Here is a 25,466-nt window from a genome sequence, read left to right on the forward strand (position 1 = left end):
ATACATTTGTTTGGGTTGCTTAAGTGTTATAACAAAGTATGAGGAAAGATTTGTGTGCATTGATCACCATCAAATATGAAGTATGTGTACACAGATGTTTTGACAAATAAATAATGACACATTGTTCAGAACTGAGTAAGCATTCATTTAGCTCTATTAAGTATGCAATAATAGTTCTGCATTACAAAGTATCGTAATACAGCATATCTTTATTATTTTTATTTCTATTTTATTATGATGATTTTTAGGCAGGGACAGATGGTACTTTTTTCAAATGTTGAATTAGGACCTATTGCAAGTCAATGGCTGTAATCAAAATCACTTTCCTCACTATAAATGGAGGTTAAACACTTCACTCTCAATCCATTCATGTTCATCATTTTAAGCACTAGTGTTAAGCACTACATTATACAAGTCATAAAGGAAATGGGCTAGACTGGGCTTCAGTAATGACTGGAGTTGTGTAGTCCATCTGTTCTGAATTCCTATGGGTGCCTGTTTGATTGTAAGGTGAATTAGGGTATTGAAGAAAATTGTGATGTAATAAAGCTATGAGTGACGGCTTGATTGACTGTAATCATTCCCAGGTTGATTCGTCCAACTCCTGTTGCCGTCGCCTCATGATCTCCTGTAGCTCTGAGTCTCCAAGGCTCATCTGTGAGAAAGACAGACTTGAGGAGGAAGGCTATGACTTTCAAACCACAGAGTTGGGACCAAGTCATTGTTTTACAAGTCACAAGTAAGTCTCAAGTCTTTGCATACAAGTCTCAAGTCAAGTCCCAATCTAGACAGGCAAGTCCAAGTCAAGTCACAAGTCCTCAACTTTAAGCTTCAAGTCTTAAACAAGTTATTAGTGCTCTTTGCCTAAATTAGTGTCCGAGTATTAATTACTATGTTAAATGTATATTAATTTATATCAGGAAGGCTTTTAAAGTATGTTCAGCACCTCCCAAGGTCAATTTCATGCAAGATATAAATATAAATAAAAAATAATCTCACTAAGGGCACTAATCTATCTCAGTTCAATTTGTCTGCCAAGGGATGTGCTTGAAAGTTACAAGTGTGTCTTAAAGGAATATTCCGTGTTCAATACAAGTTAAGCTCAATCGACAGTATTTGTGGCATAATGTTGTATTTAATGTAATTAAATAATGTAAATAATGTAATTTCGACTCCCTCCATTTCAAAGCAAAAATCAAGGTTACTGTGAGGCACTTACATTAGAAGTGAATGTGGCCAATTTTTGAAGGGTTTAAAAGCACTTACATTCATTCTTCTGTTAAGACTCATGTATTATTTGAGCTGTAAAGTTGTTTAAATTGTATTTTTTACAGTCATTTTAGGGTTTGTTGACTATACATCATTATGGCAATGAAGTTGTAAAATTGGCTATAACTTTACACAGAAAGGCTTAGTGAGTGATTTTATCACACTAAAATCATGTTAACACGTATATTGTTTATGTCTTGTGGCTATACTTTTAAAAAATATGTATTTTAACTTTCAAAAATTGGCCCATATTCACATCCATCGTAACACAGATTTTTACTTTTTTTAAAGAAAAGGATGGATGAGTCAAAATTATTTTGGTGGTAATCAGTATTATGCCACAAAATGATTGAACTTAACTTGTATTGAACTTGGAATACTCCTTTAACAAGCACAAAAATGTCACTGTCACTTAAACAAGCAACTAGCATCTCACAGACTCGTGCAGGTGCCCCAGTTTATTAACGAGAGAGAAGTCTCTCTTTTTTTAGCGCATCCATGCAATTTGTGATTAAAATTTTATCTGACTGTAAAGAACATATTAAAAGACACATTATTCAATGAAAGCGAAGTGCGGGATCTCATCTTTGATGGACACATTGCACGGAAGAAATTCTGTTTTAATCTCAAGCACTTCTCAACAAAAAGGCGATTTTCCAGGTATTCAAGTACTTACATTTCTAAAAGCTAACTTTAAGCACTTCAAGGACCTTGTGCGAACCCTGTAAACAGTGTAGAAAAAAGCGCAGTAGGGGTAAAATCATGCAATAAAAAGATTATGACTTTTGATGTTTGTTGCAAATTTTGAAATATCGAGTTTTGCCTCGATATGGTTTGTCTTTATTTTTTTGGGTGTGGGTGGGGGAAATTTATCAAATATATATCGATATATTGTCCCATCCCTAGTAGATAGCAAGCTAACCCTGCTAATACGGTAAGTTAAATGCTACTGAATCATAGCTGACATGTAAACGTTAACAATCCCAACATATCTCTGTCTGTGGGTTTTCAGATGCCTTATAAAATTGGACATTGTTGATGAAGCATCTATCATTTTTGAACCCCATGTTCTTCATGTTGCAATCCTTTTGTTGCCTTCGATACTGTATTCTTTATATCCAAATGATATTATTTTGGTGTCATTTTGGCTGTGTTGTCCTTGAATGCGCAATCTTCAAAATTGGTCCTACTCTCGTGGAAGTTGATTGGTTGGTTGTCTGATTGGTTGAATATGGAGTGTGGAAATGCAGATTTGAAAATCAAATGAATTGTTTATTGGGTAAAATTAATAATTGATTTGCTGCACATTTTTAAATATAGAACTCTGATATTTGGTTTAAGAAGGTATCAAGCAGGGGTTGATAAATATGGATTTATTAATAGGCCTGTTTGTTAGTAATTCAAGTTTTTTCTTTCAGATGAATTGATTTGACTGGGATTCTGTTTTAATGATTTGTCTATCATTATTTATGTGTGTTATTATTCAACTTAATTGTGAAAATACATATTTACCTGGAAAATTTGGTTAAGTAGATGACAAAAAAAAAATTAAGAATGATATCACATGTATTTTATCCATTTTATAAAAATCAGATGACAGCTGGGACAAGTTACTTCTTGCCCTAGGTTGGGAGTCATCTTATAAAACCGGCTTAACTTGTATATCTAATGTTACAATTTAAAAGTAAATGCACATTGTTCTTAACGGGGGAAAAAAACACCTTCTGCACGACTACTTTTTACTCAAATTGTTATTCTGATGATATAATTGGTAATGAAACCATTTGCATTAAATTCTGAGAGTTATTTTTTTTTTTTGTAATTAACATTTTTATTGATTCATGTGCATATGACAGTGAAAAAAACTCAACACATATATAATGAATCAACATTTTACATTTAAACCCTATTAATACAATCCTACCCTGACCCCTAACAAACACCCCTGTGGTCCCACATAACACACACACAATCCAAAAAAATAAAATATATATATATATATATATATATATATATATATATATATATATATATATATATATATATACATACATACATACACATACATACACATATACACATATATACACACACACATACATATACATACATACACAGATACACATACATACACTTACATAAAATAAAATATATTATATATATATATATATACATACACACAAATAAATAAAATAATAAACATACATGATTAAACTACACTCTCCATATCCCCTCCCCGAGATTCCCCCAAAAAAACTAAATATTTGCCCCATTTTTTAGCAAATAACTCCAGCCTTCTACTTACCACCTCTTCAAATGCAGCTACCCTCCCCATTTCCACACACCACTCCGAAAAAGAGGGTGCTCCATTTGACTACCAACCCCTTAAAATTACTTGCCTGCCGATCATGAGACTGGTCATAACCCAGTTTTTTATATGATTGTCCCCTAAATGCATGACCGCTCCATCACCCAAAATACAGAGTCTGGGACAAAGCAAAACCTGAGTGTTTAAAACGTCGCACAAATACCTCTGAACCCTCAACCAAAACTCCTGGATCTTAACACACCCCCAAAAGACATGGGTAGTGTTCGCCAGCAAGTGGGTGTGTCTTTAAGACCAAGCCTATATAATCTAGAGGGGGTCCAATAAAATCTATGTAAAATCTTAAATTGCATAAGGCGAACCCTTGCATCTCTAGATACAGACTTGACATTTTTAAGAATCTTAGTCCACACTCCATCCTCCAATACCAAATTCAAATCTTTTTCCCATACTCTCTTGAGAGAAGTCAAGGCTCCATCCCCCAGACTCTGGATTAGTAGGGAGTAATACACTGATGCTTCATGGCCTTTTCCAAAAGCAGCAATCACCTCTCCCAAAGCACCTGCCGCTTTAGGGGGGTGCGTGCCACTCCCAAAAATAGTGCAGAGTAGGTGGCAAAGCTGTAAATACTTATAAAACTGAGATCTGGGAATGCCAAAATGTTGAACCAAATTTTCTCAATACACCACCCTCATATAGGTCATCAAGTGCATTAACCCCCCTCACAATCCAATCTGACCAACAAAAAGGGGACTTATTAATACATAGTTTAGGGTTCTGCCATATGCTTGAGGCAACATTTAAATAAATATCAGAATTAAACTTAAATTCTGAGAGTTTAAAATTCTTCACCGCCACCTGAAGAAGCATTTTCACTATAGTGAATCCCACTGTATATTTGCTAGAAAAAATAAAAAATAAAAAAATAAAAAAAATTACAGTGAAACCTTTTACAGTGTGTTGGTCAAGTGGCCTTTTGTTCTCAAGTTGTAGGCCTATGATATTTTGATTTGATGTCACTTTGGATGTGATTGATTCCTGATTCAAAACCCCTTCATTTATACAGCTTTTTAACAAAACTGAGTAAATCGTTACTGAATATCAGTGGATCTAAAAACGGGTGAGCAGTTGATTCCATATTGCACGATTTCTATGAATCAGAGATTGGACCATGGTGCAGCACAGAAGCAGAACGTGCATCTATGCGGGGGCACACGGTCTCGTGCTGCTCTCGTATATGCTGCCTCTACCAGTGTCCACAACTGACTGGAACGAAACTTAATGAGCTTGAAATATTTTTTAACAAGTACACTCGCTAAATGGAGATGGAATGTCTCAAGGGGATCCAACAAAAACCGCATCGGAAAATACAATAAATGGGATGGATTGACAAACAAGCATTTTTTTCCTTTTTGGAATCGAAGGTGCCGGCAAGCCGTTTCGAACCGTACAGGCCCAATTTAACCCCTGGTATCAAGTCTTTCCAAGTCAGAGGGCTCAAATCCTAGTCAAGTCGCAAGTCATTGTTGTCAAACTTCTAAGTGAGTCGCAAATCTTCTTTGATTATGTTGAGTCGAGACGCAAGTCATCAAATTTGTGACTCGAGTCCAAGTCAAGTCCAAGTCATGCGACTCGAGACCACAACCCTGTCAAACCAACATTGGAACTGTATTTGAATGTTTAATCTTGCATTTACATTGTAGCAAATGTAAGTGATATTTAGTCCCACTAGGATTTTGTGATATTTTTTTAAACTAAGTCATGATATGGATGGATATTGTTCTATGTGACTGACCTCAATTTGAGCTTTCTGCACACTGATCTGACTGAAGACACGGGAGCCCTCGTCCCCGCACACGGCTCTTAGCTCATCCTTACTGAGAGAAAAGAGCTGAGCCCCATTCAGAATACCCAGACACTCCACCACCCTGTCACATGAAAAGAACATTGCATAATATTCTCGTTAAAAAAAAAAAAAAAACATTTTAACTTTGGCAAAGAAAACCATTAAAAATGCATAAATTGTTGATTAGTGTACGACTACACTAAAGACCCTCCTTAATGAAAATCTGTTTTATTGTGGTCCCAAAGTGAATAATGATAGGGAAAAAAAATTGTATATTGAATATTAATGGAAGAATATAATTTTTTTCAGATAAGAAAAAAAAGTTAAAACACTTGGCAAACATTGACTAAAGATGTCTCAACTTATGTTTATTTTAATCACTTCTTTTTTCTCACAAATTATTTTCAATAGGTCTTTTACCAATGGGGGGGGGGGGGGCATTGTACCCTATCATATGAAATCATGTTCGTAAACTTATTTACTAACATATTACCTATTCAAAACTGTAAAAAAATAAAAAATACTCTTTCTATATGTGTGCTTGTGTGTGTGGACGTGCATGTGTGCACAAACTCTGTTTGAGAGGATACAGGAAGCGGGAAGCTATGTAACAGTATGGGGTTAGTGGCTAAATTTAAGAAACTTTTAAATAATTTAGGTCAAATTAAATTCATAGATGTACAAGAACTATTTATAGCTGAATCATATCCAGAATGTCTGAAGGAGAAAGGTCACAACTTTTTCTGCACAAACGGGTCAAAATTGACCCGTTAAGACAATAGAAGGAACAATTTGTTCTCTTAAACAATTAGATACAAAAATTAATTTTCTTCTTTATTTTGTTTGTTTTGATGGTCTAGACAAAGTCACAATGTTTGGTTCCAGTACCAAAAACGAGGCTGTATTTATAATGTCTTTACTTGTAAGAGAATAGGAGGGTTGAGAAAAAGAGAGAAAAATTATTTTTTTGTGGTAGTCACACATTCTGTTGATTGAGCTTAACTTGTAGTGAACACTTAATATTGGATTGATTGCTGTTTCATCCTTTGTAGGGTTATTTATAGAGTATATCCCTTGAATATATATATTTACCTACATCCCTAGTAGGTATACATACATATATATATATATATATATATATATATATATATATATATATATATATATATATATATATATATATATATATATATACAGTATAAAAAGTTAAAAAGTTTGGGGTCACTTGCCTGAAATTTTTCTCATGATCTTAAAAACCTTTTGATCTGAAGGCGTATGCTTAAATGTTTGAAATGAGTTTTGTAGACAAAAATATAATTGTGCCAACATATTAATTAATTTAATTACAAAACAAAATTTTTTTTTGTTTGAAATGGATAACTTGGACTGAATAATTAAGAAAAGCAGCCACTCAGTGCCCAGCATATAGATGGGAACTCCTTCAGTACTGTTTAAAAAGCATCCCAGGGTGATACATCAAGAAGCTGGTTGAGAAAATGCCAACAGTACATTTCTGCAAAATTTAGGCAAAGTGTGGCCACTTTGAAGATGCTAAAATATAACACAGTTTTAATTTATTTTGGATTTTGTTTAGTCACAACATAATTCCCATAGTTCCATTTATGTTATTCCATAGTTTTGATGACTTTACTATTATTCTAAAATGTGAAAATTATAATAAAGAATGAGTTTCAAAACTTTTGACCAGTTGTGTGTGTGTGTGTGTGTATGTGTGTGTGTGTATATATATATATATATATATATATATATATATATATATATATATATATATATATATATATACTGATTACATATCCAAGATTAAGAAGATGCTGTTCAGTGACTGAGTGGAAGTGAATGGTGAATGAGACTAACAATCCTTTTTAAGTGGGGCCTGGGCAGCTCAGCGAGTATTGATGCTGACTACCACCCCTGGAGTCACGAGTTTGAAGGGTGTGCCAAACCAAATTGGCCCGGTTGCTAGGGAGGCTAGAGTCACATGGGGAAACCTCCTCGTGGTCGCGATTAGTGGTTCTCGCTCTCAGTGGGGTGCGTGGTAAGTTGTGTGTGGATCGCGGAGAGTAGCATGTGCCTCCACATGCGGAGTCTCCGCGGTGTCATGAACGACAAGCCACATGATAAGATGCGTGGATTGACAGTCTCAGAAGTGGAGGCAACTGACACTTGTCCTCCACCACCTGGATTGAGGTGAATAACCGCGTCACCACAAGGACCTACTAAGTAGTGGGAATTGGGCATTCAAAATTAGGAGAAAAGATATTAAATAAATAAATAAATAATAAATAAATAAAACAGTCCTTTTGAGTGAACTGTCCCCTTAAATGTTTTGATTGAAAAGTATGCTAGTTCTATTTGATATTTTTTTATGCAATGGAAACACATTCATATATTTTAAAGTGTGGTTTAAGTCTCCAAATAATTTTTGGTGTCACTGTATTATTTGAAATATCATGTTACATGTTACAGTTAACATGTCACTCACGGTCTGGAGAATCCCTTTGAATTGAGCCAAGCCTGGACCTCAAAGGGCTGAGATTGAAGCGTGATGGGCACTGTGCTGCATGATCGCTCCACCCGAAAGTTACGAGCTGGAGGCTGGGCCTTACTGTCGGTTATCCTCTTCAACAGCTCATCATTCACCTCCTTCTGCTGGCTGCGGTCTAATGAGATAGAAGGAAGAAGAAAGAGATAGAAAGACGGAGACATAACGAATAAGATTGCCCAAGACAGAAGCAATGAGATGTTGTGGGCATCTGCAAATCATATACATAAGAGCACTCTCACACCTAATTAATTTCCCACTTCCCTGCATTTTTCCCTGCTTTCAATCTCACAGCGAATGCACAGAGCAGATAAGAAGTACGTACTGTCTTTGTCTTGGGAGGATTTATTCATATCCAAAACCTCACCATGATTTACAGGGGCAGTGGAGGTACCTTTATAAGGATTCACAGCCTACAGAGAAAACAAAAAGCCAGGGAAAGACAGAGATACAGAAAAACAAAGAAAGAGTTTATGCCCTCCACGTAGAGTTGGAATCTATTTGTAGAGTGCAAATAATGAAGCCGACTTGTGGGTGAACAGTGTGACAAGTGAGGTGGTTTGTTGGACCGTAAACTAACCTGACTGTTGAAGAGAGCAGCACGATTGTACTGCTGCTCTCCCGGTTTGACCTCTTGTAGCACATTACAGGGCACGTAGCCTGACTGACCACTGCGGTTCCTCAGCAGCCACCACTGTTTGTTGTTTTCCAAGACCTAGACCATAACACATGGACTTTTTGAGATTCATGTGTAGCATTAAAGATATAGTTCACTCAAAAATGAAAATTCTACTATTTACTCACCCACATGCTTCTGTAGAAGAACAAATTCTGAAGGCTGTGCTGGTTGCTTTTTCCATGCAATTACAATGAATTGAGAAGCATTCAAGCTTCAAAAAAGATGCAAAAGCACCATGAAATTATCATAAAATGTATCCAAATTACTCATGCGCTAGATTACAAGTATTCTGATGGTATGCAATAGCTTTGTGCGAGAAACAGATAGAAATTTTTAGTCACCAGTGTTGGGGAGTAGTTAACTAAAAGTAGCGACGCTACTAACAAAATTTTTCAGTAGCTTGACAGTAATTAAGCTATTTTCACAATAGTGTAGCTTTTCCATTAATGAGCTATACAATTTGCAACGAGTAGCGCAACAAAACACAACATTTGTCACATCGTATTGCAAACCCAGCAATGGAGTCGAGAGATAATCAAACGTGCTCACTTTAACCTTCCTCTCTCTTTCTGTCTCTCTCTCATATTTAGCACTGGGAAAACCAAATCTTTTAAATGAATCGGTTCTTTCTGACAGTTTGAGTAAATTAAATGGTTAAAATAAACCCTTCCCTCATATTTAGCATTGGAAATTAATTTTAGGGAGTTGGTTCTTTCGAACAATTCATGAAAATGAACTAATTAACTTAAATGATTTACTGATTCTCTTGAGACCTGTGCAACCTTAAAGGGATAGTTCATCCAAAAATGAAAATTCTCTCATCATTTACTTACCCTCATGTCATCCCTGATGTGTATGACTTCCTTTCTTCTGCTGAAAACAAACAAAGTTTTTTAGAAGAATATTTCAGCTATGGAGGTCCATACAATGGAAGTGAATAATGGCCAGAACTTTGAAGCTCAAAAAGCACATAAAGGCAGCATAAAAGTAATCCATAATCCATGTCTTCAGAAGAGATGTAAGTGTGGGTGAGAAACAGATCAATATTTAAGTTCTTTTTACTATAAATTCTCCACCTTGCCCAGTAGGTGGCGATATGCACGAATAATGTGAATTGCCAAAAAAAATGAAAATGTGAAAGTGAAACATCGTGGTTACTTGTGTAACCTCCGTTCCCGATGGAGGGAACGAGACGTTGTGCCGATGTAGTGACACTAGGGGTCACCCTTGGGAGCCCGAGACACCTCTGGTCTTTGATAAAAGGCCAAATGAACATTGGCGAGTGGTATTTGCATGCCACTCCCCCGGACATATGGGTATAAAAGGAGCTGGTATGCAACCACTCATTCAGGTTTTATGCTGAGGAGCCGATATAAGGTCCGGCTATTTCAGCGGGTAGTTCAGTGTTGTGGCAGGAGGGACACAACGTCTCGTTCCCTCCATCAGGGAATGGAGGTTACACAAGTAACCATGACGCTCCCTATCTGTCACTCACTCGACGTTGTGTCGATGTAGTGACACTAGGGGTCACTATACGAAACGCCACAATTGGCTGAACTGTGTTACGTGAACTGGCGGTGTGTGGTGGGCAGACTATTGTGTGCCTCATAGCCAGCATACCAGGTCGACACGTAACCTCCCCAACATAGTTATGAGTGTCGAATGGCCCTTTGGGGACAAGTCGACTACCCAAAAAATAGAGACAGGCTTAACCCAATCGTGGCCTCTTTTCCCTTTCTCTTTTTCCACTCCCTAAAAAAGAAGGGGGATTATCCAACTGGGCCGCCAGGTCTAGTCGGGGGGTGTACCTCCGAAGGGGAAGACACAGCGGAGACCACACCTCGCCCAAAGAGAGGGGGGGGATATTTAAGTGGAAGGATACGTCACATGGTCTTTCCAACCATGTGGAGAGTCTTCAAGGTAGATCCTGCCCAATGGGGGAGGAGTTACTACAAACATGGAGACTGGGGCAGAGGGACTCTGCCCAAGGAAGATGCAGTTTGCCAACAGGGAAACGAATTAGCAGAAGATATATATTGCATGGGGTTAGCCTTACAGGGAACCGCCACTTGCGGAGCACCTACCCCAGAACAGGACTCTTAGCGCGTGTACTGGGCCGGCAGCAAATCTCTCCGAAAACTCGACTACCACAGGACTCGGAGGAAGTGAACCAGGGAACAAACTTGTGAACACTACTGGGAATTAATGGCACGTCTTCAGCTCAAAAGGAGGTGGAAGGCACTATGTACAAGCGATAAACCCGGCCGGCTATCCCGGGCTTATCCGCTTTTGTTGCGTGCCACTACCTGGGACGAAACCGGTTCCACCCGGAGGTTGAAGAACCTTGCAAAGGTGTTGGGTGTTGCCCAGCCCGCTGCTCTGCAAGGGCCCAGGAGAGCCGCTACACCCCTGGTAGAATGGGCTCGTAGCCCTACCGGGGGTGGCATGTCCTGGGCGACATATACCATAGTTATGGCGTCAATGATCCAGTGGGCGTTCCTCTGCTTGGAGACAGCGCTTCCTTTCCGTTGTGCACCAAAGCAGACAAAGAGATGCTCAGAGATTCTAAAGCTCTGCGTGCGATCAAATAGATGCATAAAGCGCGCACTGGACACAGCAACAACAGGGCTGGGACTGCCTCCTCCTGGGGCAGCGCTTGCAGGTTCACCACCTGGTCCCTAAAAGGGGTGGTGGGAACCTTGGGCACATAGCCCGGTCGGGGTCTCAGGATCACGTGAGAGTAACCCGGACCGAACTCCAGGCACGTTTTGCTGACAGAGAACGCTTGCAGGTCACCTACCCTCTTGATGGAGGTGAGTGCAGTCAGGAGGGCAGTCTTCAAGGAGAGTGCCTTAAGCTCAGCTGACTGCAAAGGCTCAAAGGGGGCTCTCTGTAGACCCTGAAGAACTACAGAGAGGTCCCATGAGGGAACGAGGCGCGGTCTGGAGGGATTCAGCTTCCTGGCGCCTCTTAGGAACCTGATGATCAGGTCGTGCTTCCCTAAAGACTTACCGTCGACTGCGTCATGGTGTGCTGCTATGGCGGCAACGTACACCTTCAAGGTGGAAAGGGACAGCCTCCCTTCCAACCTTTCCTGCAGGAAGGAAAGCACTGATCCGACTATGCATCTCTGGGGGTCTTCGTGTTGGGAAGAACACCATTTAGCGAACAGACGCCACTTAAAGGCATACAGGCGCCTTGTAGAGGGGGCCCCAGCCTGAGTGATCATGTCTACCACCGCATCCCGTCCAGGGGCCAGACATGGAGATTCCAGAGGTCTGGTCACGGGTGCCAGAGGGTGCCCCGTCCCTGAGAAAGAAGGTCCTTCCTCAGGGGAATTCGCCAGGGGGGAGCTGTCGCGAGGAGCGTGAGGTCCGAGAACCACGTCTGGATGGGCCATTAGGGTGCTACCAGGATGACCTGCTCCTCATCCTCCCTGACCTTGCATAGGGTCTGTGCAAGCAGGCTCACTGGGAGAAATGCATATTTGCACAGGCCAGGGGGCCAGCTGTATGCCAGAGCGTCTATGCTGAGGGGGGCCTCGGTCAGGGCGTACCAGATCGGGTATTGGGGAGGATTCTTGGGAGGCAAACAGGTGCACCTGTGCCTGTTGAATCGACTCCAAATCAGCTGGACCACCTGAGGGTGGAGTCTTCACTCTCCCCTTAGGGTAACTTGTCGTGACAGCGCGTCCGCTGTAGTGTTGAGTTTGCCCGGGATGTGAGGGGCTTGCAGCGACTTGAAGTGCTGCTGACTCCAGAGGAGGAGACGGCGGGTGAGTTGTGACATACAACGAGAGCGCAGACCGCCTTGGCAGTTGACATATGCTACCATTGCTGTATTGTCTGTCTGAACTAACATGTGCTTGCCTTGGATTAACGGCCGAAACCTCCGCAGGGCGAGCAGAATTGCCAACAACTCGAGGCAGTTGATGTGCCAATGCAGTCGCGGACCCGTCCAGAGGGTGGCAGCTGCGTGCCCATTGCAAACAGCACCCCAGCCCGTTTCGGAGGCGTCTGTCGTGACCACGACGCGCCTGGAGACCAGTTCTAGAGGAACACCTGCCCGTAGAAACGAGAGGACGGTCCAAGGGCTGAAAAGATGGTGACAGACCGGCGAGATGACCACGAGATGTGTCCCATGGCGCCATGCCCATCTCGGGACTCGAGTCTGGAGCCAGTGCTGAAGCGGCCTCAAATGCATCAACCCAAGCGGGGTGGCCACCGCCGAGGATGCCATATGCCCCAGGAGCCTCTGAAAAAGTTTCAGTGGAACCGCTGTTTTCTTTTTGAACGCCTTCAAACAGGCCAGCACCGACTGGGTGCGCTCATTCGTAAGGCGCGCCATCAAGGAGACTGAGTCCAACTCCAAACCAAGAAAAGAGATGATCTGAACCGGGAGGAGCTTACTCTTTTCCCAGTTGACCCGAAGCCCTAGTCGGCTGAGGTGTGAGAGCACCAGGTCCCTGTGTGCGCACAACATGTCTCGAGAATGGGCTAGGATTAGCCAGTTGAGAATGCGAATGCCCACCTCCCTTAACGGGGCAAGGGCAGCCTCTGCGACCTTCGTAAAGATGAAAGGAGACAGGGACAGGCCGAAAGAGAGGACATTGTACTGATACGCCTGACTCTCGAACGCAAACCGCAGGAAGGGTCTGTGTCGAGGAAGGATCGAGACGTGGAAGTACGCATCCTTCAGGTCTACCGCCACGAACCAATCTTGATGCCGGACGCTCGCCAGAATGCATTTTTGCATCAGCATCTTGAACGGGAGTCTGTGTAAAGCCCGGTTCAGTACTCGCAGGTCCAAGATTGGCCACAACCCACCACCTTTTTTCAGTACGATGAAGTAGGGTCTGTAAAACCCTTTCTTCATCTCGGCTGGAGGGACAGGTTCTATCTTGCCCTTCTATAGGAGGTAGCGATATCTGCGCGCAAGGTGGCAGCGTTTTCGCTCTTGACGAAGGTAAAGTGAATACCGCTGAACCTGGGCGGGTGCCTGGTGAACTGATTCGCGTAGCCGAGTCGGACGGTCCAGATCAGCCATCGCGACAGATTGGAGAGCGTGAGCCACGCGTCCAAGTTCCGCGCAAGGGGGACCAAGGGGCTACGTCGTCGGATGTACCGGCAGGTGGGGCCTCATGGTCGTGGCCGTGCTGAGTCTAGGGACATCGAAGCACTTACCTGGCTCCTTGTGACCACCCCCGGAACAGTCTGGGACAGGGGGAGGAAGAGGCCTGTGCTCATAACCCATGGAGACTGCCACATCAGGGGCGGCTGTGTGCCACAGCTGGGCGCTCAGGGGCAGAAAGTCCACTGCTGGAGCGCCGATCCTGCAAGAAAGAACCCATGGACGGTAGTCGTGGTGACGATGGTACACACCGGGTATGTGACCCAGGGAGGAAGGAAGCCGCTCTTTTGTTGAACTGTTGGGTACTGCAGCCACTTGGGCATGCTGTGAAATCAAGCAAAAATGCAACAAAAGATTTTCCGCCCAGCCCTCCACCGGGGGGTGGAGTGGTCTTTCTACCAGCTCCACATGAGTGGGTTCCCTCGACCCTGGGTCGCCCGTCTCAGGGGCGCTTTAAGGACCTCTGTGGGTTCTTGGGCGCCGGCTGTGAGACGGGTGGCTTCTGCTTTCTGCGGTGGGCTCCATGCCGGGGCCATGCCGAAGGGGCGGGCTGTGGCAGAGCCAGTGCAGTCACCACAGGGGGACGCCCTTGGCGACGAGCAGACAGGGTGTGGGATCTTGAGCCGCACCGGGGCAGGATGTGCCGGATTGCCTCCGTCTGCTGCTTCACCACCGAGAACTGCTGGGCAAAGTCCTCGACGGTGTTGCCGAATAGGCCCGCCTGGGAAATGGGGGCAGCAAGGAACCGTGTCTTGTCGGCCTCGCCCATCTCGACCAGGTCGAGCCAAAGGTGGCGCTCCTGGACCACTAGTGTGGCCATCGTCCGCCCGAGAGCCCGCGCCGTGACCTTCGTCACTCGGAGAGCGAGGTCGGTCGCCGAGCGCAGTTCCTGCATCAAATCTGGGGCGGAACTACCCTCGTGCAGTTCTTTCAGTGCCTTGGCTTGGTGGACCTGCAGGAGAGCCATGGCATGCAGGGCAGAGGTGGCTTGTCCAGCAGCACTATAGGCTTTAGCCGTCAGGGACGACGTGAGCCTACGGGGCTTGGACGGGAGCTTAGGGCATCCGTGCCAGGTGGCGGCGCTCTGTGGGCATAAGTGCACCACGAGCACCTTATCCACCGGGGGAATCGCCGTATAGCTCCTGGCTGCCCCGCCATCAAGGGTAGTGAGAAAGGGGGAACTGCAGAATCAGGGCCGGGCAGTAAAAGGTGCCTCCCACGACTTCGTCAGCTCCTTATGCACTTCCGGGAAGAATGGCACTGGAGCGGAGCGTGGCTGTTTTGAGCGGCACCACGAGCCCAGGAACCAATCATCAAGCCACAAGGGTTCAGGGGAGAGCGGAGGGTTCCACTTTAACCCGACGCTCACGGCCGCCTGGGAAAGCATGTCCGTCATTTCGGCATCGGCCTGTGACTGGGCAATCGTCCCTGAAGGGGGAAGCCCAGCTGAGGCTTCTGCGTCCGACTGGACAAGCCCGCTCTCCAATGCTGCGCTCGAGAGCTCATCAGACTCGCCATGAGACGAGCTGGCGAACTCATCCGGAAGCCCGATTGGGGCAGACGAGCATGCTGGGGATACCCGACGGAGACGATCCCATTGGGGTCCCCAAATCGCCCCCAGTGCTAGCCGCACTGGCCTCATACCCGTAGGTAGAAGGACCGAGGCGGGGAGCCTCTGGGGTGGCTTGCTTTCTTACGAAGCCGCGACCGCAACGTTGCCATGGTCATGTTCTCACACACTATGGTCATGTTCTCACACACTATTCACAAATGCTGCCTCCGTGTGGGTCGCGCCCAGACACGAAAGACAGCGATCATGACCATCCGAAGTTGAGAGATAACGACCGCAACCAGGAATAACACACAATCGGAAAGGCATCTTTAAAAAGACGCATTTTAAAAAGACGTTCCGTGTGCCGCTCTTTTAGAGAACTATATACTCTTTTAGAGGAGGAAAAGCTCTTTCAGAAAATATACTCTCTTGTTTTTCTGCCGAAGCACCCAGGGGCATTCTTTGCAGTGCACCAGTGCAGAGGAGGGAGAAGCCGCTGAAATGCGCCGTCAGATCCAGCAGAGGTGAATGAACAGTAATATTCAGCTCAATGAGCATGACCGTTCGGCTCCGAAGAGAAAATCTGAATGAGTGGTTGCATACCAGTTCCTTTTACACCCGTATGTCCGGGGGAGTGGCATGCAAATACCACTCGCCAATTTTCATTCACCTTTTATCAAAGACCAGAGGTGTCTTGGGCTCCCAAGAGTGACCCCTAGTGTCACTACATCGACACAACGTTGAGTGAGTGACAGATAGGGAACTGTAGATGATAGTAAAAAATGGCTTAAATATTGAACTGTTTCTCACCCACACCTAAAATATAACTTCAGAAGACATGGATTTGTTGATTGTGTTCAGCAGAAGAAAGAAAGTCACACATCTGGGATGGTATAAGGGTGAGTAAATAGAATTTTTATTTTTGGGTGAACTATCACTTTAAAGGGATTTTGCCTTCTTTTTTCATCAAAACAGTTAGTCTGTTGCTGCTGTTTATCACTATATTTAAATTCAGTTAAATAAAATAGGGTGTTTTCTAGTTTATTGGTTTACATTCAGGGTTGGGGAGTAACGGAATACATGTAACAGGATTACATATTTATAATACATATACATAAGTAACTGTATTCCACTACAGTTACAATTTAAATCATTAGTAATTAGAATACAGGTACATTTAAAAAGTATTTTGATTACCGAAGAGATTACTTTGCATTTTATTGTCATTTGTTACATTTAATATTTAGTCCTTTCAGATATACATATAAATTATGTGATCTAATGTGCATTTGAACAGTGGTGAAATACTTTTATTATGTGTTACATTCATATGAGCAGACAGAGAAGTAAGTTTGGAGCAGAAGAAATAGAAATAAACCTAAGCTAAAATGCTATTTAAAATTTTTTTTAAATTTAAATGCACGTTACCAGGCACGATCATATTATTTTATCAAGAAAATTCACGTTAGATCATAATTTATTTTTTTCTAGTAAGACCTTTGATATTAGGGCAAAAATCATATTCTTGATAATAATTTTTGTATTGTTTTCCTGTAAAAATATCAAAAAATCCTTAAAACAAGATCAATTTGATTTATCTTGTTTTAGAAACAACACTGCATAAGATATTTAGGTTTTTCAGAGAATGTATTTTTAATACATTCCCAGGCCAACGCGGAAATGACGGTCATGCTTTCCTGGGCGACCGCGAGCGTCGGGCTAGAGTGGAACCCTCCACTCTCCCCTGAACCCTCACGGCTCGACAATTGGTTCCTGGGCTCGGGGCACCGCCCACGGCCACGCCCCGCCCCCTTCCTTTCTTCCTGGAAGTGCATGAGGAGCTGTCAAGATCGTGGGAGGCACCTTTTACTGCCCGGTCCCGGTCTTTCAGCTCCGCAGAGTGCCGCCACCTGGTGCGGGTGCCCGAAGCTCCCCTCCAGGGCCTGTAGGTTTACGTCATCCCTGACGGCTAAGGCCTACGGTGCCGCTGGACAAGCCGCCTCCGCCCTGCACGCCATGGCTCTCCTGCAAGTACACTAAGCCAAGGTGCTAAAAGAACTGCACGAGGGTAGTTCTGACCCAGGACTGATGCAGGAACTGCGCTTGGCGACTGACCTCGCTCTCCGGGTGACGAAGGTCACGGCACGGTCTCTCGGGCAGTCGATGTCCACCCTGGTGGTCCAGGAGTACCACCTTTGGCTCAACTTGGTTGAGATGCGAGAGGCTGACAAGGCACGGTTCCTTGACACCCCCATCTCCCAGGTTGGCCTATTCAGCGACACCGTCGAGGACTTTGCCCAGCAGTTCTCGGTGGTGAAGCAGCAGATGGAGGACATACAACACATCCTGCCCCGGCGTGGCTCAAGACCCTGCACCCCGTCTGCTCGTCACCAAGGGCGTCCTCCTGCAACAACGACACTGGCTCCATCGCAGCCTGCCCCCGTGGCCTGGCACCGGCGTGGAGCTCAATGCAGGAAGTAGACGCCACCCGAAGTGCCCTTGAGACGGGCGACCCAGGGGCAAGGAGACCTGCTTCTCTGGAGCTGGTGAGCAGATCACTTCATCCCTCGGTGGAGGGCCAGGAGGAGAATCTTTTGTTTCGTTTTCATTTAATTTCGCTGCATGTCCAAGAGGCTGCGGTACCCAAAAATTCAACAAAAGAGCGGTTTTCTTGTTCCCTGGGTCTCATGTCCGGTGCTCACAGCCGTCGTCACGACCACCGTCCCATCTTTGCAGGTATGGCGCTCCAGTGGCGGTCCCCCCGCCCCTGTGCGCCCAGCTGTGGCAAAACACGCCCACACGGGATTGGGTCCGGTGGACCACGGGGATGAGACTCCTCCTCCCCCCTTCTCAGCCAATCTTATGGTGGGCGGCAGGAGCCAGGTATGTGCTTCAATGTCCCTGGACTCAGCATGGCCATGGGGCTCAAATCCCCTCGACGTGGCCCCACCTGCCGGTACGTTCGACATGATCATTCCCTTGGTCCCCCTTGCCCGGAGTTTGGGTGCGTGGCTCACGATGGCTGACATGGACCGTCTGACTCGGCTATGCAATTCAGTTTGCCAGGCGCCCGCCCAGGTTCGGCGGCATCCACTTCACCTCGGTGAAGGGCGAGAATGCCGCTACCTTGCGTGTGGTGATTGCTACCCTTCTGCGCAAGGGCGCTATTGAGACTTTCCCTCCAGTTGAGATGAAGAAAGGGTTCTACAGCCCTTACTTCATCGTACCAAAGAAAGGCGGTGGGTTGCGACCAATCCTGGACCTGCGAGTACTGAACCGGGCTTTGCACAGACTCCCGTTCAAGATGCTGACGCAAAAATACATTCTAGCGAGCGTCCGGCATCAAGATTGGTTCACGGCGGTAGACCAGAAGGATGCATACTTCCATTTCTCGGTCTTACCTCGACACAGACCCTTCCTGCGGTTTGCCTCTCCTTCGGCCTGTCCTTGTCCCCTCGCATCTTCACGAAGGTCGCAGAGGCAGCCCTTGCCTCGCTAAGGGAAGTGGGCGTCCACATTCTCAACTATCTCGATGACTGGCTAATCCAAGCTCACTCTCGAGAGTTGCTGTGCATACACAGGGACCTCGTGCTCCGGCACCTCAGCCGACTGGGGCTTTGGGTCAACTGGGAAAAGAGCAAGCTCTCCCAAGTTCAGAGCATTACTTTTCTCGGTTTGGAGTTTGACTCAGTCTCGATGACAGCACGCCTCACGAATGACCGCACACAGTCGGTGCTGAACTGTCTGAAGGCGTTCAGATGGAGGACAGCGGTTCCACTGAAACTTTTTCAGAGGCTCCTGGGGCATATGGCATCCTCAGCGGAGGCCACACCGCTCAGGTTGATGCATATGAGACCGCTTCAGCACTGGCTTCAGACTCGAGTCCCAAGATGGGCATGGCACCGCGGGACACATTGCGTGACCATCACGCCGCCTCTTCAGCCCTTGGACCAACCTTGCATTTCTACGGACAGGGGTTCCCCTAGAGCAGGTCTCCAGGTGCGTCGTGGTTACAACAGATGCCTCCAAGATGGGCTGGGGCACCGTATGCAATAGGCACACAGCCGCCGGCTCCTGGACTGGCCCGCGGCTGCGTTGGCACATCAACTGCCTAGAGTTGTTGGCAGTACTGCTCGCCCTGCGCAGGTTTCAGCCATTGATCCAGGGAAAGCACGTGTTGGTCCGGACGGACAACACAGCAATGGTAGCGTACATCATTCGTCAAGGTGGTCTACGCTCCCGTTGCATGTCACAAATCGCCTGCCATCTCCTCCTCTGGAGTCAGCAGCGCCTCAAGTCGCTACGAGCCACTCACATCCCGGGTGACCTCAACACCACAGTGGACGCGCTGTCACGTCAGGTTACCCCCAGGGGAGAGTGGAGACTCCACCCTCAGGTGGTCCAGCTGATTTGGAGTCGATTCGGTCAAGCACAGGTAGACCTGTTTGCTTCCCGGGAATCCTCCCACTGCCCGCTTTGGTACGCCCTGACCGAGGCACCCCTTGGTATAGATGCGCTGGCACACAGCTGGCCCCCTGGACTACACAAATACGCATTTCTCCTAGTGAGCCTACTTGCACAGACCCTGTGCAAGGTCAGGGAGGACGAGGAGCAGATCATCCTTGTAGCACCCTACTGGCCCACCCAGATGTGGTTCTCGGATCTCACGCTCCTCACGACAGCCCCCCCCCACCATCTGGCACCCACGACCAGACCTCTGGAATCTCCACGTCTGGCCCCTGGGCGGGACGTGGAAGACCTAAGTGGCCTACCACCCGCAGCGGTAGACACAATCACTCAGGCTAGGGCTCCCTCTATGAGGCACATGTATGTCTTGAAGTGGCATCTGTTCGCTAAGTGGTGTTTTTCCTGACGCGAAGACCCCCAGAGATGTGCAGTCGGATCGGTGCTTTCCTTCCTGCAGGAGAGCTGGAGGGGCAGCTTTCCCCCTCCTCCCTGAAGGTGTATGTAGCCGCTATTTCGGCTCATCACGATGCAGTAGATGGTAAGTACTTGGGGAACCACAACTTGATCATCAGGTTCCTGAGAGGTGCTAGGAGGTTGAATCCCTCCAGACCACGCCTCGTCCCCTTGTGGGACCTCTCTGTAGTCCTTCAGGGTTTACAGGGAGCTCCCTTTAAGCCCTTGGAGTCAGCTGAGCTTAAGGCACTCTCTTTGAAGACTGCCCTCCTGCAGGCGTTCTCTGTCAGCAAATCGTGCCTGGAGTTTGGTCCGGATTACTCTCACGTGATCCTGAGACCCCGTCCGGGCTATGTGCCCAAGGTTCCCACGACCCTTTTAGAGATCAGGTGGTGAACCTGCAAGCACTGCCCCAGGAAGAGGTAGACCCAGCCTTGGCATTGCTGTGTCCAGTGTGAGCTTTATACATCTATTTGGATCGCACGCAGAGCCTTAGAAGCTATGAGCAGCTCTTTGTCTGCTTTGGTGGACAGCGGAAAGGAAGCGCTGTCTCCAAACAGAGGACACCGACTGGGTCATTGACGCCATCGCGATGGCATATCAGGCTCAGGACGTGCCACTCCCTGTGGGGTTACGAGCCCACTCCACCAGGAGTGTGGTGGCCTCCTGGGCCCTGGCCAGTGGCTCCTCTTTGGCAGACATCTGCAGAGCAGCGGGCTGGGCAACACCCAACACCTTCGCAAGGTTTTACAATCTCTGGGTTGAGCCGGTCTCGTACCGTGTATTGGCAGGCACGAGCAGGTAAGTTCTGGGACAACTGGCTGGGTGTACCACTTGCGCATAGCACCTTTCCCCTCCCTTCAGGTGAAGACGTGTGCTCTTGACTCCCAGTCTTGTTCACAGACTGTGATTCCTGGATGACTTTCCTCCTTAGCCCTCTGGCAGTTGAGTTTGCAGAGAAACTCGCTGACCAGCCCAGTACATGCGCTAATGAGCCCCTGTACTGATGTAGGTGCTCCACATGTGCTGGTTCCCCGATGGTGACCCCATGTGATATCTTCCACAAAATCATTGCCCTGTCAGCAAACTGTGTCTTCCTTGGGCAGAGGCCCCTCTGCCCCCGGTCGCCATGCTCTGTAGAAACTCCTCCCCCTTTCGGGTAGGACCTACCATGAGACTTCTCCACATGACATACTTCCAACAAGACTTGGTAAGACCATGTGACGTATTCCACTCAAAATAACGCCCCCCCCCCCTTTTTGGGCGGGGTGTGGTCTCCGCGGTGTCTTCCCCTTGAGAAGGACACCCCCCGACGCAGACACTTATGGCTCCCAGTCAGTTAACAAATTCCAATCTTTTTGGGGAGAAAAGAGAGGGAAAGAGGCCTCGGCTGGGCTAGCCTGTCCCTATAATTTGGCAGTCAACTTGTTCCTGATGGACCATTCGATGCTCATAAGAGCATTGGTGGAGGTTACATGATGGCCTGGTGTGCTGGCTACGAGGCACACAGCTGTCTGCCCATCACACACCACCAGTTCACGTAACACAGTTCAGATAGTTGTGGCGTTTTGTATAGGGACCACTAGTGTCACTACATCGACACAACATCGAGTGAGTGACAGATAGGGAACGTCCTGGTTACTTTCGTAACCTCCATTCCCTGATAGAGGGAACAAGACGTTGTGTCCCTCTTGCCACAATGCTGAACTACCCGCTGAAATGGCCGGGACCTGGTATCGGCTCCTCAGCACAAAACCTGAATGAGTGGTTGCATATCAGCTCCTTTTATACCCGTATGTCAGGTGGAGTGGCATGCAAATTCCACTCGCCAATTCTCATTGGCCTTTTTTCAAAAAAGCAGAGGTGTTTGGGGCTCTCAAGAGTGACCCTTAGTGTCACTACATCGACACAATGTCTCGTTCCCTCCATGAGGGAACGGAGGTTACGAAAGTACCCAGGACGTTACCATTCATTGTAATTGCATGGAAAAGAGTGACCAACACAGTCTTCAAAATTTCTCCACAAGTCATATAGGTTTGGAACAACAATAAGGGTGAGTAAATTATGAAAGAATGTTCATTTTTGGGTGAACTATTCCATTAAATCTTTGCATGAGTGTGGAACAACTTTGACAGTGTCTACATTCTTCCTGTGAATCCTGACAAATCTGTTCTTGTAACTTTTCCTCTTTTATTCAGCATGTTGTCTAGTTTTAACTAAAAGATGTTCATTATAGTGCAGCAGTTCAATCACACTGTTCCAATGACGTATCGTACCATTGGGATACTGGTATTAAATCCCAGTGATACCAGGCTCAGACTGGGCATGTCTAGAAACACGATTATCTGTGTTTCCAGATGGATTAGCCAATCGGGGGTAATCCCTCTTGATCACTTCAGTAGTTCTTGTGCAAATAGAGTGCCTGGGGGCTGGAGGCTCTTCTGAGGGAAACGGCAGACGTTTCAAAGTGACAGGTTGAAAGAATGGCTTCCTACATTCTAGACTTCCTGTAGTTCAGCTGGAAGAGCGTGGCACTAGCAAGTCCAAGGCCATGTGCTTGATTCCCAGGGAATGCACATACTGATTAAATGTATACCTTGAATGCACAGTGAGTTGTTGTGTGTTTAAATAATGTGCTGTTGACAATGAGATTTCTGTCATCATTCATTCCACCTCATGTTGTTTTAAACCTGTATGTCTTTCTTCCATGAAATACAAAATATGTTAGCCTCAGTCACCATTCACTTCCATTGTATGGACAAAAGATGATGATTTTCTGTCTACCTTTTCCTTTTGTGTTTAATGGAAGAAAGAAAGACATACAAGTGAATGATGACAAAATGTTCATTGTTGGTGAACTATTCCTTTAAATGTCCAAATACATTTTGGGGTCACTGTATGTTATTTTCAGTGTAGTTTTCCTCAGGTTTTCCACAAACTTTTGACCATCAGGATATTTCTTTACCATTTATGTTCAAACATTAGTCTACAGAGTCTTCATGACCTTGAGCTCTGCTTCAGAACGGTAGTCATGTTCTCTTGCCTGTTTCCTCCCACACTGTGTATCTCAGACATGCTCTGCCCCACACCTCATCCTCCTACTCCACCTCCTCCAAAAAGGTCATCCGTACCTCTAGCACCTCACCCTGCTGCACAGAGAGTTCATTGGCATTGCGCGCCACAAAGTGATAACGGATCCTGACATGTTTGAGGTCGCTGTTAGACCTGTGGGGTAGAAATAGCAACATGGCACAATACTTTGAAGGTCATTCAAATATTTGTGCCAAGTAATGAAAAAGTGTGTCTGTGTGCTCGAGAATTCCTTGAGCACACAGACACTACATCTACAGCTGACTGCTGTTCAGGGTAACCACACATTTGACCAAAGAATTTCCATGACTTTTACAGTTTGTTGTGATTAAAAATTATTTAATAGTGATTGCACTTACAAAGAACAGTGATGAAATATTCTAGAGCTGAGTATAGCTAGAAAAATTTATATTTACTATAGAAATTGCCAAAACTTATTTGATTCATTTTCAATTACATTTATTCTGACATTTTTTTAATTTTTACCATGACTGTGGGAACCCTGGCTGTTACATAGTCAGCACTTGACAGTATTTTTGGAAGTTTGTCTTGAGTTAAGTTAAAGGAATAGTCCACCCAGAAATGAAAATTCTCTCATCATTTACTCACCCTCATGCTATCCCAGATGTGTATGACTTTCTTTCTTCTTCTGAACACAAACACAGATTTGTAGAAAAATATTTAAGCTCTTTTGGTCCATACAATGTAAGTGAATGGTGACCAAAAATGTGAAGCTTCAAAAGCACATAAAGGCACCATAACCAGTGGTTACATTTTTTAGAAGCGATATGATACATGTGGGTGAGAAACATCAATATTTAAGTCATTTTTACTAACAATCTCCACTTTCACTTTCACATTCTTCATTATTTTTGGCGATTCGCATGCATGTTGCCACCTACTGGGCAGGGAGGAGAATTTATAGTGAAAAAGGACTTAAATATTGATCTGTTTCTCATTGATATATCACTTTAGAAGTTATGGATTTAACCACTGGGGTCTTATGGATTACTTTTATGGTGCTTTTATGTGCTTTTGGAGCTTCAATATTTTGGTCACCATTCACTTGCATTGGGAGGACCTACAGAGCTGAAATGTTCTTCTAAAAATCTTTGTTTGTGTTAAGCAGACGAAAGAAAGTCATTCATATCTGAGATAGCATGAGGATGAGTAAATGATAAGAGAATGTTCATTTTTGGGTGAACTATCGCTTTAAGTTATATTAAAGTTGTATCTTCAACTCCTGAACCGCTATTTTGATATTTTAGCTGTTTTATGTACTTTAAAGGAATCCATCAGACTAAACAACATGTCTAGAAGCCAGTCCATAAATAAACAATTCATTATAACCCAATAAGCCAGCATAACAAACCAATTAAAAAAATAAATGAATAAATTTAAAAAAAAATGGTAGAAAATCCTGTCATTTTGTGTGTGTGTGTGTGTGTGTGTGTGTGTGTGTGTGATTAAACCAAACGTTTAATGAAAAAGAAAAATATTAACAAAACTTTATATATAACTCTTCAAAGTTGACATTACTAGGCCTAAAATGAACTTCATAAACATTATACAGTAAAGTAACATCTATTGATGGACATCGATATGGAAATGAAAGGATGTCCATGGTGATATGTGAATGGTGATTTGGACAGTGTAATGTACTGTTCCTTGCCTTGTAAACCTACACTATGATTTAGAAGCTTGGACACACTTGACTAAATTTGTTTCTATCTTAAAAACCTTTTAATCTAAGGCATATGTTTAAATGCTTAAAAGTAGTTTTGGAGACAAATATAAATTTTGCCTACAATTTCTGTACACTACATGTTTTAAATTCATGAGCAGGACCAGATAGTGATGGAAAAGTAGCCAACAAGTGCCCAGCATACATGGAAACTCCTTCAATAGTATATTAAAATCATCCCAGGTGGATACATCATGAAGTTGGTTGAGAGAATATCTCAAGTGTGCAGAGCTGTAATCTAGACAAATGGTGGCTACTTTAATGGAGCTAAAATATAAGATGATTTTATATGGTTTAAACATTTTTGGTCACTACACAATTCCCATACATCCATTTGTGTTTTTGAT

General features: G+C 44.9%; 1 protein-coding gene across 3 annotated transcripts in view; it reads left to right on the top strand.

Annotated features, from left to right (window-relative positions):
- LOC127456399 (alpha-1,3-mannosyl-glycoprotein 4-beta-N-acetylglucosaminyltransferase C-like) overlaps positions 1-25,466 on the top strand; it is a 228,290-nt gene that overhangs the window by 133,794 nt on the left and 69,030 nt on the right. For all 3 annotated transcript variants that reach the window (XM_051724867.1, XM_051724866.1, XM_051724869.1), the window contains one exon: positions 588-739. In XM_051724867.1, coding sequence (XP_051580827.1) covers positions 688-739 — 52 coding nt within the window. In that variant the 5' untranslated portion in view covers positions 588-687. The remainder of the gene's footprint in view (positions 1-587; positions 740-25,466) is intronic.

The sequence above is a fragment of the Myxocyprinus asiaticus genome, chromosome 18 (assembly GCF_019703515.2).
Source record: "Myxocyprinus asiaticus isolate MX2 ecotype Aquarium Trade chromosome 18, UBuf_Myxa_2, whole genome shotgun sequence".
NCBI classification, from domain to species: domain Eukaryota; kingdom Metazoa; phylum Chordata; class Actinopteri; order Cypriniformes; family Catostomidae; genus Myxocyprinus; species Myxocyprinus asiaticus.